The sequence below is a fragment of the Lagopus muta genome, chromosome 1 (genome assembly GCF_023343835.1).
Source record: "Lagopus muta isolate bLagMut1 chromosome 1, bLagMut1 primary, whole genome shotgun sequence".
NCBI lineage: Eukaryota > Metazoa > Chordata > Aves > Galliformes > Phasianidae > Lagopus > Lagopus muta.
In genome coordinates, this window is record NC_064433.1 from 107549089 (window position 1) to 107568809 (window position 19721).

Sequence of the window (19721 nt, forward strand, 5' to 3'; positions counted from 1 at the left end):
TAATTAAAACAGAGAAAGTATTATAATCCATCACCACTGACTTGAAAATTAGAACTGAGCTGTAGTGTAGTTTGTTCACATCATTGTTATCTGAGATAAGGGGAAAGGCAAAGATAAGTAATGGTAGCTTGCTGGCCAGATCACGAGAAAGGACTCTTGGGGCTACAAAGGCACCTCCAGTTCACTAAATTTGTTTTTGGTTTTCAATTCCTTTATCCCTGATGAGATATGCAAATAATCCAGCTAGAGATTTTTACCATTTCAGGCCAAATTTGTACATTGGGCAAAAATACATTCTACCTGAGATAGCTGCAAAATAGTTTTGAAGAAGCAAATGAATAGCAAAGCCTTGTGCTCAAAGATGACAGTGCTCGGAGAAAAAAAGTAATAGAGTACGCTATCAGACTAGAGGACTTTGTTTTGCTTTGCCACAAAAAAAAAAGCCGTCAGACTGTGAAAAATGGAGTAGAGATTGCAGAATATCAGAATAGCTAGATTTAGGTGAATTTGACATAGTATAATTGCTGTTCCTCTTAAGATATTTTTAAAAGTGTTGGGGATGATGATTTTTACCACTGTTTACAACATAATTTTACTTTGGAAATGCACACCAGGCAATGCCACCCTTAGTAGACTCTTGTGAAGCATATGAATTTTTGATGAGAAATTCAACATAGACAAAAGACTATAATCTCTATGTAAATGCTATTATTTTCTTCCATAAAGAAAAACAGTGGTTGGACAGGTCTCAATATCACTACACTCTAGAAAAAAAATTATATTCCTGAAGAGTAAGATGAGTATCTAGAAGAACCCTAGTGAGCAAAGCACAGTGAATTCTCCAGTCACAGCATGCTGACTGTACTGCAGATATTGCTGCAAAGCAATCTCATTTGACTGGTCACATGAGAAGTGCACATTTATCCTGCTCTGATCAAGTTCATGGAGGCAGCCAGGTGAAAATTTCTATACATTTTAATAGCCAAATGCTGCAGCATGTCAGCAGTACAGTGAAAAAGCTTCACTAGATTCAGAATCTCCTTTCACAAACATATCTTAGGTTTGTTTGTGTTTATAACTACTATTATTTTTTATTTCTTTTGCAGTTGAAGTTAGTTATGCAATCACAGTTTCTTTCTTTCATGAGTTTAGTGAAGGTGGAGGGAAAGTTCCTTCCTTGAGATCTGAAATGGTCTCCATAGAGAAGAGGGATCAAGGAAGGTAGAGGCAGTAGAGTCGCTGTGGTGAACTGCCGCATCCAAGACACAGGACATCATCAGGTAGCCTTTCCCAAACAACATTTTCTGTCAAGTATAAAGTATTTTATTAAAAAGTGTTTGGTTCTGTTGTTTGTTTGTTTCTTTAATGTTTAAATGGTGGTACTTAGCATTAAAGTATTAGGAGAGATTAAAGTATTCCTGCCGGAGGGAGGTGTGGGTCTAACTGAAGTGTACAGCTTTAGGTTAATGTATTAAACACATAATACAAATAGTTAAGAAGCATACTTGAGGGGAAAGTGAATGAAACAATTCCTACTTATTTGCAGATGAGATTTGTTGGAGATGTTTTAGTGATCAAATGAAAACTTCAGTCTCCATAATGACATTGAAATAAAAGATGGATTTAGGAAGAGGCAGGATTAAGATGAACACCTCCAACAGGATTATTTGCATAGAAACATATGTTAGAAATATGCATACCTTACTAACAGCTTGTTTTCCAGTAGGGTGTTTTTTTTTCCCCACAATGCTTTTCTATCAGATTATATATAGCTTCTAAAGTGGAATTAAGGAATTTATTGAGATGAAGGCAGGCAGGCAGTCCATTTTAAGCAGACATCTCTTTCCTTGTGACTCCTAAGCAACCTTTAAATAATTTTAGCTCTCCCCTTCATGTTAACGGTTCATTATCTTGTATAGAAATTCTTTAGAAGTCTTGTCCCAGGCTCCAGGAATAGTTTCTCAAGACAGCATGAGCTTACTTATTCCAGATCTCTCTCATAATTTTCTAATACTGTATGTCTTAGTGAATAACTATTCAGAACTGCTTATCTTTGATTCAGAAGAAAATAAAAAGCGTCTGATTATGATTTTTATGCTTATTCCTTAAAAAGAAGGAGGGAAGATAATAACTGCTAAGTGAAGATTCTCTGCTCTCACAGTTGCCATTCCAGCCCTGTGGTTCCTGATCGTGCAGTGACTCTGGCAGCTCTTTCTTTTTACATCTCTTTTACTATTTCTGAAGGCCTTTTTTTTTTTTCCCCTCTCATCTCTTTTCTTTGCACTCCCTCCTCATACGAACTCTCCTCAGACAATAAGTTGGACCTACTTCTCGAGGTGAAGGTGTCACACAGCAAACACTGAGGTACTAAATAAATGTGTATCTGCAACTGTTAACATTTCATTCATAGCTTCAGGAGCCTTGCTAAGCAAGCTAAGTTGATTTAAATAAGCTTAATCTGTTTTTACACCAAATAGAAATCTGTCAATTTTAGAGGTATCAAGTCATGGAAGTATATTTATGTCACTGTTGATTCTGACCACCCCTGAACTGCCAAAACAAAAATTCATCTACCCTCTTTTGACATTAAATGTCAATAGTTTTCTGTTTACATATAGGTGACACAGAAAGTGCTGGAAGAGTAAAGCACCTAGTCTCATTAAGAGAAGATTTGTCATAGGAATTGCAGAAGGTACTAGTTTATCCAGCAGTGTTATTAAACAGAGTGGGTGAAAGCTTTCATTAAATGTGAAGGGAAAGAGTAAAATAGGGTTTTGATTTTAAGTTCACAGGGATGCTATCCATGGTTAGCATATGTATACACAAGGTATCAGTTGTACAGGGAGCAGTTCAAAAGAAAAGTAGTTGTAAGAGGATTGCTGTCAGGTCTTTCTCTCTGAGAGGCAGTTCAGTTCCTCAACTAGTGCTAAGTCCATTACTTTTTTCTCAGGTGACTGGAGCTGCTTCACATGGACAACCCAAATACAGACTGAAGGAGGGCTGAAAGACATTTTATCAGAAGGAAGCCACAGCAATATATACTATTGTTAATCTTTGTTTACATTTTGGAAAGTTGCTTCTTACCAACTTTTTAATCCAGAAACAACTACCTGGGACAGGTCTGACCACCTTCTGCCTCTGAGTGAAGGTAATATTTAGGGTGACCTTATGGAGCAAGGTAGCACATAATGCAGGATCAATTAATTAAGAACACTATGAATTTCATGGAGGAAGCTCTAACTTTTCTGGGTCCAGATACCAGCTTTTGTGGAAGGGAGAAAGGAAGACAGAATAATCAGGGAAAAAAAAAAAGAAAACAACAAAAATGATACAAAAATAAAAGCAAGCATAGCTCCCCCCCCCCCCGTTTTGGAGTTTCTTTATGATTTGGTGCAAGGATTTTGCGCCATAATCACGTCACCAGGAATGGGGATCCAAGTATACCTGAAGTCCATCATGGCATATTTCCACTGAAGTCGCTTCCTAACACAGCTTGCTCTTAATGTGTGTTTAATTACAGTTAGAGCTGTGCTTCTTCTATGCCAGCACCAACACACTAACAGCATCTGCTCTAATAGCCATGCTGGGAACAGTACGTGTGTTAGTAGATGTGTGAGGGTGTACAGACACGTGATTGCCTGCTATCTCAGAGCCAGAGGGCTTTTCATTAGATTCAAACAGCAACTGACTCTCCAGGGAAGCTCCTGCTCTTATTTGATAAGAGATGCTCTTTTATCACACATGAAACTGCATGCAGTGATCAGACAGGCAGTGTGCATAGCTGCCAACCAGAGGAAAGCTGTTTTTCTATAGCATATTACAGCAGTGCATCACTACCACAGCTGAAGATTGGCCCAGAAATGCCCAGTTATGGAAGCCGCAGAAGCTGGAACTTCAATGGACCCACCGAAGAAATATGCAATTAAAGTACTTGCTTGAGAGGTTTGGAATATCACAGAATATCGTGGGTTTTTTTCTGGAGAAAACACAGCCAGTTTGATAAATGAGAGTGGAGGTACTGGGGTCTGCAAATATAGTAGGGTTGATACTCTTCCTTTCTTTAGCTATCATTCTCTGACACTATTACAAATGAACACCTCTAAACATTTGTGGTCTTACAGATAGCTCTCCAGTGGAGAAAAAGTTGGCTTTTCTTTACTTTCAGAAATATATCTTTATTATTACTTCTAAGGGCAATAATTTTGTCAAGCCAGTTATCATCTCAGAACTGCAAGGAAATCAGTCAATCTTCAAGTATCCTGTAAGCATGAATGTGAATGGCGTGGGGGTTTTCTTCAACACTTTTCAAAATGGTCACCTAAGAACCTGGTGCACTGGAGTGCCAATGGGTTCTTTTTCTCTTCAGTAAGAAAGATATTTTCTTTTCTTTTCTCATAGTCTTTCCTCTATATTCTAAGCCATGTTCACACTTGGAGTTACAGCTAACATGAACCTAAAAACTAGACTCTTTTATGCTTGAGTGCTTTTATGATTGAGTCAAAATGAGTACTGTTACATTATATATAATATCTTGTACTGTGGTATCTACTGCAACTGTACCAACTGTACCAATTGTATTTATGTATTGTATCTTGAGAATTGATTTTTTTTTAAATCTCTTTTTTTTATTATTATTATTATTTACAAGGTTCTTAAGAGTTGCTGTTGGCATTTCTTCTGTTTCTCAGGTTGGTTTTTTTTGTTGTTTTTGTTTTTTGTCCTTGATCAATTTTTTTTTTTTTACTTCTCCTTCATTATTCAACTGTATCTAATAAACAGGATATAAATTTTTGAAATGAGATGTGAACCCAGGCATGCCCAACCAACCTATGGCCTGCAGACCACCTGCACTCAGCTCAGCTGGTAGTGCGGTCCACACCCCCCGCTGCTGCATCATCATGGCAGCAGCTTTGCCCCATCAGGCAGCCCAGCTTATCCCTGGGACATGGAGAGGGCACAGTGCAGTACTGATAAATAATACGGCACTGTGGTTAATTTGCAAGGAAATCAAAGATTACAATTTGAAAAGACACTGTATTCAGAAACACGCTGCCAAATTTGATTCATATCAATGACTTCATAAAGACAAAATAGCTGAACTGAAAAGAGTCTGTAACCTCAAAAAAGTACATTTTTTAAAAAGTTAAAACTCAAATGGACTCTGTTATAAAAGCTAGTTACGTGGCAGAAATATTGAGTGCAAAAAAATCAAAATGGTGATGGTGAGTTTGTTTGGCAGTATATTGAAAGCACAACAGATATAATGTGTTCTAATAAGAAAACAGAATTTTCTAAAATCAGTTTGTCTCACTATTCTATAGGCAGGTGAACTGAACAAAAAGGAAAATCTATCAAAAAATTTTGGAGAGTAAAGTTGCTAATCTCAAATATTATGCTTTGGCAATAGATAAAAAAACTTATGCTACGGATACGGCTCAACTTGCCATTTTTGTTAGAGGTACTAATAAAGAATACAGTATCACTGAAGAAATGGTTTCTTTGGTGCTACTGAAAGACACAACTAAATCTCTTGATATGTATGAAGCACTAAAACAATACATGTAAGCGATTTTCTTTAACTTTTGTCAATTTATCTGATGTAGCTACTGATGGTGACCCGGTAATGGTTGGTAAAAAAAAAAGTATGGGTGCTGATTATGAGGTGGTTTACTTTTCTGAAGGAAGATGGCAAAGTTGGGGTAAAATGCTAAAAAGGCTTTGCGAAATAAAATCAAGTCCTTTATGGAATCAAAAGGAAAATTTGTGCCAGAACATGAAGATTAAAAATGGCTCACAGATTTAGTATTTTTGGTGGATTTGTCTGCTCATTTGAATGAGTTAAACATGTGCCGTCAAGATGAAAGTTACTTCATCTGCACTATATTTCAGACATAACAGCATTTGAAATGAAACTAAAATTATGGTAAGCTCAAGTCATGGCAAATAACGTCATGCATTTTGATTGATAATAAAAAAAACAGTCCTGCAAACAATGAAGAAGATGCAGCCATTTTTTCCATTTTGATTAAAAAAATACATATTATTATTATTTTTTTAAATTTAAACATCCCACTAGTTTTATGTTTTTGTTGCTCTGTTTTTATGTTCTAATAAAAATATATATCAAAAAATAAGTTTTGTTGCTTATTTACAATGGGTTTAATACACATTTTATATCTGGCCCATTGCAATTCCTGTTTGCTCAATGCAGCCCAGGCAAGCTGAAAGGTTAAAAACCACGTGTTAACCCTTCATGCCTTTAAATCTCCTTTTGTCCTTTTAGTATGTAATATGTCTTCTTAACCATACTGATCTTCCACATGCTAGCACATGCAGATGAATAACAGTGAGAAATTAGAAACAACAAAAACAACTTCCCTCATCTAACCTAAGGATGCAATATGCAAGCCCTTGTCACTTAATGGTAATATCTGGATCACAGAGAAGTGTTTTAGTTCTTACTTTTAACAGTGAGGTACATGGACTTGCTGACGTCTGCTCCCACATCATTGCTGACCTTGCAGAGGTAGTATCCACTGTCTTCTTCTAGCACATGTTTAATCAGCAAGGAACCATTTGTGAGAAGCTGGATACGACCGTTCAGTGCAATTGGCTGGAACTGAGGAACCCCGGCACCTACAGCAGGACCAATGCAAAAACAGATTAGCTAGGAAAGAAATGGTTTCATGTTTCTTTTTTCTTTATGAAATAAGGAAGAAACTACTGCCTCCTGTTCTTAGAGACACAATTCAATTACAATACAAACAGTTCTGGTATCACTGGAAGAAACTGATTGTTTCTTTGCCAAAACTGAATTCATTAAATGGAATGAAGAAAAGCTTTTGGAATATAAGGGTAACAATATTTGTTCATGTTAAATGGAATAAAAAGAGCAGAAAGCAGGAGCGAAAGAACCAGGAAGGGGGAGAGAGAAAATGAAAGACATTTTCAGACAGCTCATGGGTAAAAAAGCACATTTGTTGTACATTTAGAGGCTAATAAATTATTGACAATTACAGCTGAACAGTCATACAAATATGCATCCCTTATGCATACACCAGATTAATTTCTTATGACTAAAAGGCATGTTTGTTGTAGTAAACATGGAATACTCAAGGGACCTTTAGGACCTTGTTTGCTGAACTCTGGGTAACATGGGAAAACACATCAAAGACTGTGTTGCTTGTTTCCTCCTATAGCTGACTGATGACACATCACATGTCTATTCTGCCATGTCTGGAGCCAATATTCATTCAGATTTATTAAGAAAAAAGATTGATAGAGAAAGGAAGGCAGGAAGGCAGGAAGGAAGGAAGGAAGGGAGGGAGGGAGGGAGGGAAGGAGAGAAAGAGGGAGAGCTCAGAACATTAATCAGGCATGGAGTGCCAAGTTTGGTAATACCACAATAATGGAACATCCATAAAAACACAGGAAGCTAAAGATGTTTATATTAACTTAGATTTCATGGAAAACAAACAAACAAACAAAAACAAAAAAAAAAACCAAAAACCTACCTTAATACAACTTTAAGATTAAAGAAATCTTTTATAAGCTATGAAATAAGTATACATGCAGATAGGCACCAAAATTCTTATCTTTAAGATAAATAATTAAGATAAATAATAAATAATTAATAATAAGAAGTGGCAGCTGGTTGGAGAAAGATACGTGGACATCCACATGGATACATGTGGACGTGTCCCACATATGTTTTCTCTTGTGTTTTCAGATGATTACTTTTCAAGTTGATGAACTATCATGTCTTTGTCTTTTCCTAGAGAACGTTTTCTCTCACTTCTTCATGGTTCTCCTTAAACAAGGTAAGATAGAGAAATAAAAAGAACATCTATTTCATCTTTCAATATTGCAGATGAATGCTCTACTCCTTTCCACCATGAAAAACAAGCTGAGAATTACATGTTAGCAGAGTTACTGATCAGAGTGTCTGTTAATTCTTTAGTTACTGTTGGAGTATTAACCATAGCATAAATAGCAAAGATTGAAATCCTAGTCTTGGCGGGCTGTGTTGGAGCTACTTTACCATGGAAATAAGACACAAAAAATCATCACAAGACACCTAAATCATCACAAAAGTGGTGATTTAGGGAACAGAGAACAGGACACTGCCATACTGTCAGTACTGGCATATGTTCAGAGTTGCATCACAAGTTCAGGTTTAACCAGCATCAGGAACTCATTCAGTATGTATTAAGATACAGTTCTTGTAACAAGAGCTTTGCAGCCTACATTAGCAGCAGAAGAGGGGATTTTCCAGGGAAATCACAAGATAGTCTTCTTCAATGTAATTCTGCTATGCAACTTTCTGTACATGAAGTTGGTATCTGTCAGCATTAGTTACTATATGCAGTTGGCTGAGTCAGCCCAGCAGGCAATAGAATGAATAAACACTATGGGGATTGTTTTGATATAAAATAGCAAGCTATCACAGACCCACAAATACAACGTTTAGAATATTAAAAAAGAGCACATGTATACTAAAACTTCTTCTAGTCCTAAAAAAGTTTGCTCTGAGGACTTCTACAGTTACACAGAAGCTTTCTGAGGCTGATACTATGAACGTAGGGACAATATTTTCAGAAAAAAAAACAGTTGTCACTGTTGATTTTTCAACTGTTTGAGTCATATACTTATCCTCTTCCTTCCCTTTTTAATCTTTTTTTTTTTTTTTCTTTAATTATCCATTTTTCCTATCACTTAGCTGGAAGGAACATCTGTGCTTCACTAATTCTACCTGTCTGCAATGCCCAAGCAGATAGATACAAATACTCCTTTTATTTCTTCACACAAAAAGTTGAGGTAAAAATTTGGTGCCCGTAGAAAGGAAAGAGCTGCTAGTCCTAATGATATCTACATCTGGACAACATTTTGCATAACAATTTGCAAAGACTTATAACTCTTCCCACACAACATTTCTGCTATTACAGCCAAAATATATCCTGAGTAATGACAGTGGCTTATCACATGCAACTGCATGCATCTGCAAGAGGACTTATATGGTTATGAATCAAAGAATTGCAGAATGGGTGAGGTTGGAAGGGTCTCTGCAGGCCGTGTGGCCCAAACCCAGCTCCAGTAGGACACCCAGAACAGGGTACCCAGGACCACATCCAGGTGGCTTTTGAAGGTCTCCAAGGAGGAGACTCCAGAGGCCCACTGGGCAGCTCTGTCACCTTTGCAGTAAAAACAGTGTTTTTTAATGTTCAGACAGTCTCCCATTTTTCATTCTGTGCTCTTTAAGTCTTAACATATTCTTGATAATTATGGAGTGTCTGCACTGATCTCTGTTACGCTCCAGAAACTTTGGATCAGTTACCTGTCTTTCCCAGCATATAAAAAGAATGAGCTCTCTTTCTCCATGTACAAAAGGCCAATGACACAAACTTTCCTACAGGCATACACATGTCCTTTGTTCTCTATTGTGGAACATATAAATAAGCTATGATCTGCATGTTCTGCTCTATTGTGGAGCATACAAATAAGCTACGATTTGATTGATTATTTCAGAATTTTGTACAAACATAGCTGATAAGCTAATTATATGAAGGGTCATTTTAAGGCAAGATGTGCCAGACACCCTAGGAAACTGTACAGACCAAGTATTGAAACTGAAATCATATATTGGGGGAAAAAAAGCCTTCAGTAAAAACACTGACCTTTTCACCTAGAGTTACTTTAACCAAAAACTGAAACTGCAATTTGATAGCTATGCCTACATCAAGTATTAACTAAAACTTTCAATGACTTGACTACTTCAGAGCTGTTAATCAAAAACATTAAAAACAGTCTCTTGATGATAGAATATCACTAAAATCAAATCACTGTCCCTTTCTCCTTTATTAAAATGGGCAGCTTATCTCTTCACAGTTAATTATAACTCAGCTAGCTTGACTTGGCCTTCTATTTCAATGCACAAACAATACAAAACCGAATTACTTCTTTGTGACCTATATCCATAATTAAAACATGATGATTAATGGGATTTTGAACTGTATCCTTCTTGCCACAAAACTGAATTTATGAATATAAGCAAAACTAGATTTTAACGTGAACATTCATCTCCCCCTGTGCTTTCTCTTTAAATTTAATTTAGATTTAAATCCGAAGGAAACCAAACATTGCATGGAACATAAGGATTTCCTTATAGCACCTAGTTTAGTGATTGTCTGTGTTTCATTTGATGCACGTTTAAAGTTCATTAAAGATTTAACTCACATACAAGGGATACAGAACTTGGTGAGTTTGTTTTCTCATTAAAATCAACCAGAAGACAACAGGCAAGAGGATGAAACCTAACAGGCAGCAAATTTTAATTAAAAAGTAGTCAATTTCCTGTGGTTACTTAGGGTCAAGTGGGGGCAGTTTTAACGTTCTGTTACATGAGAAGAAAATGTTAAAGCATTATGTAAAGTGCATACCAAATTACTGCTTATGCTAATGCTACCTGACCTTTCTTCTTTGCAAAGAAGCTATGATTGGCCGTGTTATCACAGATTTTGAAGGGGAAAAAAAAGTCAGCCAAATTCTGTCTGTGAACCTTGTTCTGAGGTTGTTTCAATTAAAGGCATATCTCTTCCCTCTCAGTTGTCCACTATACTGCTCTCCTGCTGAGACCATAGCTAACACATAAGCTCATCCACAAACTCAGAAATTCTCTACGGCAGTCTAAAAGTCCATAGAGGTCAGCCTTGCATCTGTGACAGTGGCCAGCACAGTGTGCTTTGGAATATGATGGAGCTGTAAAAACAAATACTTCCCTTATTGTACTCCACTTGCTTTCATCTACATGAAGTTTAAACCAGTAGCTTAGCAGTAAGTAAACTGAAATAGAATTAATTTGCTCCCATTGATCATAGAGAGAAACATACCTTTTGAGTACTTCCAGACAATGGTAGGAACAGGATAACCCTCTGCAGAGCAGTTGAGAATTACAGCTTTTCCATATATCCCATCCTGGTCACTTGGCTGAACCACAAACCTAGGGGGCACTGCAGGAAGAAGCAAAAGAAGCAGTGAGAGTGTGCACAAAAAACTTAAAAGCAGCTTTTGGTTGATCCAGTGACACAGTAAGTTGGCTTTATGAAGTTATTTACTTACTGTCAAAAAAATTATGCATTTCTTGCCAAAGGTAACGAAAGCGCTAGTTTTGATAGGGTACAAAAATAAGTGAATAAAAATCTCATTGTAGGAGAGGTTACAAAGTGGAGTAACAGACAAACCAAAATGTCGTAAGCAGAAAAGAAATACTTTCTTACAAATGGGGAGGTCTGACAGATGTCAAAGAACAACTGAAGTTTATTGTGGTCGGCTTTTTTGTTTTATTTTGTTTTGTTTTTTTCCTAACAACTGTGAACTGGCAGGTTTCAGAAAAAGAATTAAAATATTATATAGTGTAAACAACCTTAAAGATGTAATCGCTTTTAATAACAATCAGACCATTTCATATTAAAATGAGGATTTTTGAATTCTTTCCAAACACACAGACATAGAAAGGTTCAACACATTACGTTTAGATTAAGTTGAAATGAAGTAGTTACTGGAAATAGCTGTACGTGCACTGAAGTAAACAGTAAATGATTTGTGTTCTTATTCCACAAGTTCTTTTTTTTGTTGTTGTTTCTTTGAATGGTACAGAGAAAATGTAGCGAGGTCAATGAGCTTGATAAAGTTTTTTTCATCTCAAATTGAGTACAGTAGCATGCTGAGATCTATCATCATAAGGAAAAATCCTAGTAGTTCATTGCTTCAACTAACAGTTAGGGCATGTGCACATGGGGACACATGCATGGTCATGACTTCATAGCTTCCCAAGGTCCAGCCATGGCTGAGTTTGTCTGGAAACTGCACAAAGCAGAATAGAAAGCCCTGACATCCTTTCTTGCTTTGGCCCATCCCATTTTTCCAAATTTCCATTACCCAAAAATGGCAGATATTAATAAAGGAAGTATGGGAGGGGGATGTGACATGAAGAGATTTAAGACAGCAAAGAAAAGGATCATCAATACAGTGAACATTTGTTCAGGGTCCAGAAACAGTTTGGAATGGCCATGAGTACAATACTGCTTATACACTGCTTATACAAGAAAAAAATTATATGGCTGAAGCACAGCAAAACCACCAATGCTATAATAAATGACTTTTTAATTATTATTATAAACACTCTTATATACAAAGAGCATCTCTTGTTAAACTAGAGTCATAAGTTTTAATTAAAGAGAAACTTAAGCTGTCAGTGTTGGGTACAGATAGGAGTGCCAAAACTTGGAGGCATCTAAAGATATTCCCCAAGTGCAGAGAATTCTCACAACGGCCTGAGCCTTCCTCCTATGTCTCCATAATGCAGTGCTCCTCTCCAAATTTCCTCTTTCCAGCCTCATAGCTACAAGTGATTTTTAAAAGATTAGAACAGTTCTCTAGAGAGAAAACAATCCTTTTATCTGTCCTTTTTGCTTACTGAATCCCTAAGATACAGTGAAAAGCTGCCTACTGCCTAACAAAAAGAAGGTTCACTTTCTTGGAACATGTTAGCAGGTAACAGAAGGAACCAAAAACAACAGTTGGCTAGAGCCACCTTTGTACTAGGAGAGATCTTATTTCTCCTCTTTCCATAATGGAAACTGTTATTATATTTATTGCTGTCAAACATTTCAGCTTTCCAAACAGCTGCCACCCTCACAAACAGAAATCATGCGTTGTGTTAATTCATGACAGGTAAGCACCAAACATGAAGCCTCAGCAGCAGCAGCCCTGGGCAATCACCAACCCTATTTTAATTATCTACTCTGAGAAAACATTCACTTTGGTAGCTCAGTTCTCACTGCTCTATATTCAGTTTATCATCTAACACAAAGGAGTTCTAAGTACTTATTTTCCAAAGCAGACAAAATGTATAATTAGTTGTACAAATATATTTGATTTAATACTAAGTATGAAGGCATCAGCTTGTTTCACCCGAAGAACTGTAAATAAATTATTACTCCTAGCTTATAAAAAATCGATTACAAGCTGCTTATCGAAAAATACCATAAGCAAAACAAACAAATAAGCAAAAAGCAAACAAAAAAACCCACTCATTAAAAAAACAAACAAACAACCCACCAAAAAAAACCCCCAAAAAACAAATAACACCAACCCAAATTCCACACCACTTTGATTAAAAGATATTGTGTAGGTAAAGATAGTGGAGTTTAAAGTGTATGGACAAACTATATTCACAGAAGTCCAACTGGTGATAAACCTGCATATACATAACAAATGTATATAGTCCAGCATGCTGACCCTGGCAAAGCTGACCCTGACATGTTATTTGGGGAGGAGATGCAAGGGAGATTCCATGGCCCATTCCCTTTGCATTTCCTCAGCGACCAAAACTGCCCTTGTATGCCTATTATGCATTTAAAGATGTTTCATGTTGGTTTGCCTAATCACCTTTTAAACTTGCCAAATATTACTTTCACAACTTCCTTAGCTAGAAAGTTATAGAAATTCATTATGCGCTGTAAAAAGGAGTATTCCTTCCTTTGTTGTTTAACCAGACCTCCACTTAGTTTTACTGTGTGTCTCCTGCATTCAGTAATGGAAGACCTGATGAAGAACCATTCCATATCCCTCTTATCTACCACCTTCTTGATTTTGCAAACCTAATTACCTCTCATTACATCACCTAGGAGAGAATATAAGTGTGTGGCATTCCAATAGACAGAAAGTAATTGAGGTGGAATTGTAGTGAATAATGGGTCAATTCAAGGGCCTAAGGATGTTCAGAAATTAAAATTAAAGGCAATATATTCAGGTTCTTCTCTTGAGATTATTCAAAGGAAAGAGGACTATCACTCATGTATTGTTAATGTATCTAAAAGCATTTGACTTCACCAGATTATTTGAATTGAATTAAAAGATGTGCTTTCTCTGAAATTGAAAGACTTTTCATCCATCTCCTCTGTCCCCCAAAATTCACCTCAGTTGTGTCAGTTTTACAGGTGAATGATTAAAATCAGTGCAACGAGATAACTGATGATTATCAGACACTTCTATCACTGAAAAGTGTGAACTGCATAATATTGTTCTAAATTTTCTCCTATAATACAAAATTTTTGTAAATTCTTTATTTCCTTCTCATTTAAAAACTACTTATTTATATTCCTCATCTACTCTGGATCACATTGATGACATGTACTGTCATTTTTTTCATGAAAAAATTTGATTAGTATATTAAATGGGGGGGCACAAGCAGAATTCTGAATTCTGAAAAAGAAAGATTGTATATTATGCACATTATGTAATAAAGGAAATCAGACCTTAAAATACTATTTGCATTAAATTATCCATTTCCATAATGCATTTATCTAATCCTTTTTGGCATGTATTGAAAAAAATGGATAGATGACATGGATAAATGGTATTCAATCATTTCTATGGAAATGCAGCTTCAACACATCTTCAACACACCCATGGACTGTAGATATATGTGCTGCGTTCACCTTAAATGATGGTAAGCTCTGACCTGGGCTTTTAAGACATTTATTTCATTGTATTTATATATATATATACACATGTAAATACAAAACATAAGATCTTGCTCTTACATTCTTGGTATCATTAATTGTAACCATTATTTTTTACACAGAATGTGATATCAGGAAGGCAACCATGGAGATTGAATTTTGCCATATAAGCTTCAGAACTAGGCGTATGATCAGCACTCATACTGTTTCTCTGTAGTGCTCCATAAACAGAGTATGTATGAACCTAGGCAAAAACTGTGCCTTCATCTGGTAACAGCATCGATTTCCACATATTCAGTGAAATTTCAGTCTTCCTTTAGGTAGTATTTTAGGATTGCTTACAGAAGTGTGAACTGCTGTTGTGATTTTGAGGACAGGTGTACCTGACCCTTAGTTTTAATGTTGCCAATAAAAATCATAAATGATGCTACAGCAAAACAAATTACTCATTCAGTGACCTTTCAATTATTTCCATCCAGGTAAAACCACAGGATTTTTCTGCATATAGAAATAAGAAGTAAAAGGAGATCTCTGTATTTTCTTCCCCTTTGATAGTTTCTTTCTAAATGTTATTTCAGATGAATAATTTCTTCGGTGCTATGTGCTATCATATTTTGGAAGATGAAGTAGTTTACTACTTGGTAAAGATTTTGATACTTAGCATCAGATTACAAAGCAACATTCACTATTTCTTTATCTTTAAGGAATTCATTAGCCCTTAAAAAAGACTTCTTCATTACAAACTTAACCAAGTTCATTTGTCTGATGTGCTTAAGTAGAGTTAATGGAGAAATAAAGCAATTAGATTCCTTCTTCTCTCTCTTGTCATAGAAGCGTGAGCCTCCTCTACCCATTTATAAAAGAAAAGAACCTGAAATAGCTTATGAATATGACTGAAGAGTTCTACTTTTACTATCACCTTTGTTTCACCACCCCAGTCTCTTGAGCCCATAAAGAGGGCATTTGAAATTGCTTTAACAGTGAGTTTCTGTTAGGATCTCTCATTTAATACAGTCCATGGATCTGTGATGAAAAACGAGTTGTTGAATCATTTAGTGTAAGAGCAGTAAGTTGGCAAATGTAAACTATTTAATAGCTGAACTCAAAGGACCTAAAAACCATGTTTTCCATCAACATGATGATTAGCAAATTCAAGCTCTCACACAAGGAAAACAAAGGATGAGAAAAATTACTATAGGATATTGAAAATAACATAAATGCCACACTGTCATATTAAAGGAAGGAAAATGTTTAAATTATCTACTTGTTTGAAACAATCCTGACAAGATGAGAAAATATGAGTTGGTATGTTAAGAAGACACCACTTACTAATGTCATTTCAGTTTGAAAGGGTGGACATTACTAGCTAGTAACTTAATTAATTTGTGTATGCTGACATTTCCTAATAACTTTTTTTTTCTTGTAAATCCAAAAATTTTTTATGGCTCATCTTTATGACAGAGATTCAGATGACAAACTCAAACTCTCCTTCATAGACTTCCAATCCCTGGAAATGTGTTTGCCTCCCAAGCACAGATGAGTACAATCCTGAAGCGCTCCTAACATAAGCTCCTGCAGTGGGCTACTGAAGTAAGCAAAGAAATAATCTATGGCATTTACCTAGAATACAGTGTTTCATTTTTACAGGGAATATTTGTACTTTACATTTAAATCATACTGTCAAAATGATGGAAGAATTTTAATTAGCCAAAGCAATGACTGATGTATTAATGAATGAGATCATTAAACACTGTACTTTAGGAAAAACGAACAGTTATTAAACTTGGTCATTGGACCTAAGGGGTCAATTTAGCTGGTTTAGAGAAACTATTTGCTATGCGGTTAAAGTAAAAAAAAAGCCTAGTGGTTTGCATTGATCAGGTTTGTCTAATGAAAACATTACATAGAAAGAAAATCATCCAAGGGTAACCTGCAAAGCTGCAGCAAAGAAAGTAAAGGAATTCTGATACTAGCTGCAACTATAAATCTTTTCCTTGTTTTTCCATCACTGCATTTGCTGCATCTCACCACCTCCAACCATAAGAAAGCAGACTGATACTTTCTATATTCAAGGCTCATGGACTGCTCATTTGGTGCTTACCTACGTAATGATATTCAATATTTCTGGCATGTACAAAATGAAAACACATTTATGCTTAATGTACTAAACGTATTAAGGGGCATTATTAGATATTTAAAGAGCTTGTCTCAATTTTAATTAATGATCTATTCATTAACAGGAATTTTAACATCATGGTTTTTGCACCCATTGCTATCACTGAATTCTCTGTTCTTGCAGCACCTGTGCAATTATAATACACTTATGAGCTCTTTCTTTTCAGTTTCCAACCAGAAGATTTTTCACTGCTTTTTATTTCATAATTTTTTCATTCTCATTTTCAGAAACTCTACAGAAGTGAAAAATGTGACAAAGTGTATATATTTCTTTAACCACTCTTTAGAAGACAGTCATAATGAGTAAAGCCTTAATTAATCCTGCATAGTAAGTATTTGACAGGGAAGATGTTTTCCTGATTTCCATGGGTGGCTTTCATGACAGAATCCTACTCTTTCCTTTTTGTTAATAGCACGCCTAGCAAACCAGGAGTGTGAGAATAAATAAAATAACAATGATGAATGACTTTTTGAGAAACCTTTCTAGCTTGCTATTATAGCTTGTAAATTCTTTATTAACTTCCAAGAGGAATTGCAGGATGGAATCCAGTGCAGCTCGAAATTATGAGAATGAAAGCTCTACTTCCACTCACCTGCAGTTCCTACTTGTAGTCCCTGATGCAGTAAAGAGGGAAGCTTCTCCCATTGTCTATTTCATCAACTTCTAGTTCTTGTTTGCAAAGGACCTCACATGAGCTTGCTGTTCTCTTGAGCTCATTATTATCAGCTGTTCGGTAGTACACTGCATCACATTCAGCAAAGACATTTCCAATCTTTACATTATGATTTTATTCTTTCAGCTCCACTGGAGGCATTTTCCCCTGTTCAAATGTGTCTGAAATTGGCCAGTAACTTGTTGGAAAGGAGAAGTACTGGAAGACCCATGCCCAGAACATGTAGCTAAGACTTATTTCCAGCTCCTCAACAAGAAACCCACAGCAGAGAGAACTGAGATTGCTCTGATTGTTTCTTAATCCAGCGTGGCAGATTCTGCTCAACAGCCTTCTACCCTCACTTTATTTCTCTCACTGTCTTCCATTTAATACATGATGCTCTGCAAGGAAAATCTGTGGAAGCTACTCACCTGCTCTGATAGTTAAGGCAGGAAAAATCCAGCCTTGCTGTCTAGATATTTTTAAATCTTCTTACTGTTGCTTAGTTCTTCTTAAACAACACAAAATAACAGGAACGACTAATGGGAACAGAAGCAGTGAGGACAAACCATGAGGTGCCCACAAATTTTAACAGACCAGTGATTATCTTTTGCCATCTAATACTCCTAGCAAAATGGTAGTTCATGTTAGATATCAAAAATATTTGTAGGAAGAACATAGGAAATCTACAGGAAAACAAGAATGCTAAACAACAGGGCACACATGATCAGAGAGATAAAATACTAGGGAGAAAAACATTGAAGTATTTACATGACTGTATGGATTCTGCAAAAATTTATGTACTAATGGTTACAATGTAGCAACAAGCTGCTGCCTTGCGTTTCTCCATTCATCTTAGAAATGGATCGGATTTAGATGATACTTCTAGGTCTCTCTATGTACTATGTTGAATTATACAGACTCTCACGTATATTGAAAACATGTCAGTCTTCATTTTGAGTACTTTTAAAAAGAAAATGGTGACAAGAACTTTGTGGGGAACAGTCATATTCCCTTTGATTTCTTTATTTAAATTCCACAAGAGGAATTTAAATGCCATTTCTTCTTCCTTTACTTAGAGAAAAACTGCTCAATGGATTTAGAAAAATACTGCTACTACTTTCCTTTACACTGTACCTCAGAACAAAAAGATGAGGAGGGATCAGAAAACTTGGAGGAGAAATAGAGAAGGAAATCAAGTATTTACTGAGATATGTGCAGTTTGGGTTGGATGGGGACTAGTAGTGATTACAATTAGCCCTCTAATGTCTACATTCTGACCTCTGTGGAACAAGAGAGCTGAAGCAGTTCAATACTGAGGGAAAGAGGTCAGTCCAGGGTTCTGGCAGAAAATTCAGGTCAAATGTCATATTATATTTCCATCTTCCCCTCCAAGTGGGAATTATTATCCCAGATGTATAAGTAAAACTGATTAAGCCATTACCATTTAAATAGACAGAGAGAGAAGGGCTTAAAGAAGATTGCCGCAGAGCACTAGCTGGGGCAGAAAGATAAGCAAGAGGGGGAAAATTGAGTAGCCCTTGTAAACTTCAGGACTGCTACTCCAGAAAGCTTTTCCTGGGCAACACATGGTGAAAAGCTACACCACCACTGCCAGAAATATATTGGTAAACTTATAAGATGTCGTGATTTTCAACAGGCAGAAATAAACAGGGGCACTTACAGTATTACAGTGTATGCCTCTTTACTTTGACGAGTCTAATGGCTTGGTGGGAAGGAGATAGTGGCAGGAGAAGAAAGTAATAGCTTTACTTTATTAAAAAGTGAAAAATTAAAAACAGTTTGTAAAGCTTTCAGAAAGAAAAAGGAGTAGGTTTTTTTGTTTTTTATTTTATTTTTTTTTTAAGTGTGCATACTAAATTTTGCACACTGACTTTTAAAATATATCAGAAGTTATATTCTCTAGGGAATTTGGCCAAAGTATGACTTGAAAGGCGTAAGATGTGGGAAGTATTTCTCTAAAAGATCTTCTTCATATAAAATATTTACTTACTGAAGTTCTATATTCACATTTATTTCAAGGAAAAATGTTGTGAAATGAGCAAGAGCAAACGGATCATGTTATTTGAGTAATAAACACAAAGAAGAAAAAGAACGTCATTATAAATGTTTTGCTTTTATACTGAGGTAATGTTATATGAGAAGCAGCTCTAAATCAAAAATGAGGATAATCAGCCTAGAAAAATAACAGAGATTAATTTGATATCCTTTGAAACACTTGATCCCAAGGAGTGGGCTTGCTCCTCAAAGTTGTTTGGGAAGTCAGTGCTGTGGCTACCTTGTTCACACTCTGCAACTCAGGGTTGTTGATTAATTTCAAGACTCACTACTTTTAGATAGAAAAGTCTTT

General features: G+C 36.1%; 1 protein-coding gene across 6 annotated transcripts in view; it reads right to left on the reverse strand.

Moving 5' to 3' along the window:
* DSCAM (DS cell adhesion molecule) overlaps positions 1-19721 on the reverse strand; it is a 461629-nt gene that overhangs the window by 133885 nt on the left and 308023 nt on the right. For 5 of the 6 annotated variants that reach the window (XM_048966682.1, XM_048966667.1, XM_048966692.1 and 2 more), the window contains 2 exons: positions 10887-11006; positions 6463-6636 (listed from right to left, as the gene is read on the reverse strand). In XM_048966682.1, the coding sequence (XP_048822639.1) occupies positions 6463-6636; positions 10887-11006 (294 nt within the window). The remainder of the gene's footprint in view (positions 1-6462; positions 6637-10886; positions 11007-19721) is intronic. The other variant, XM_048966710.1, reaches the window with a different exon arrangement.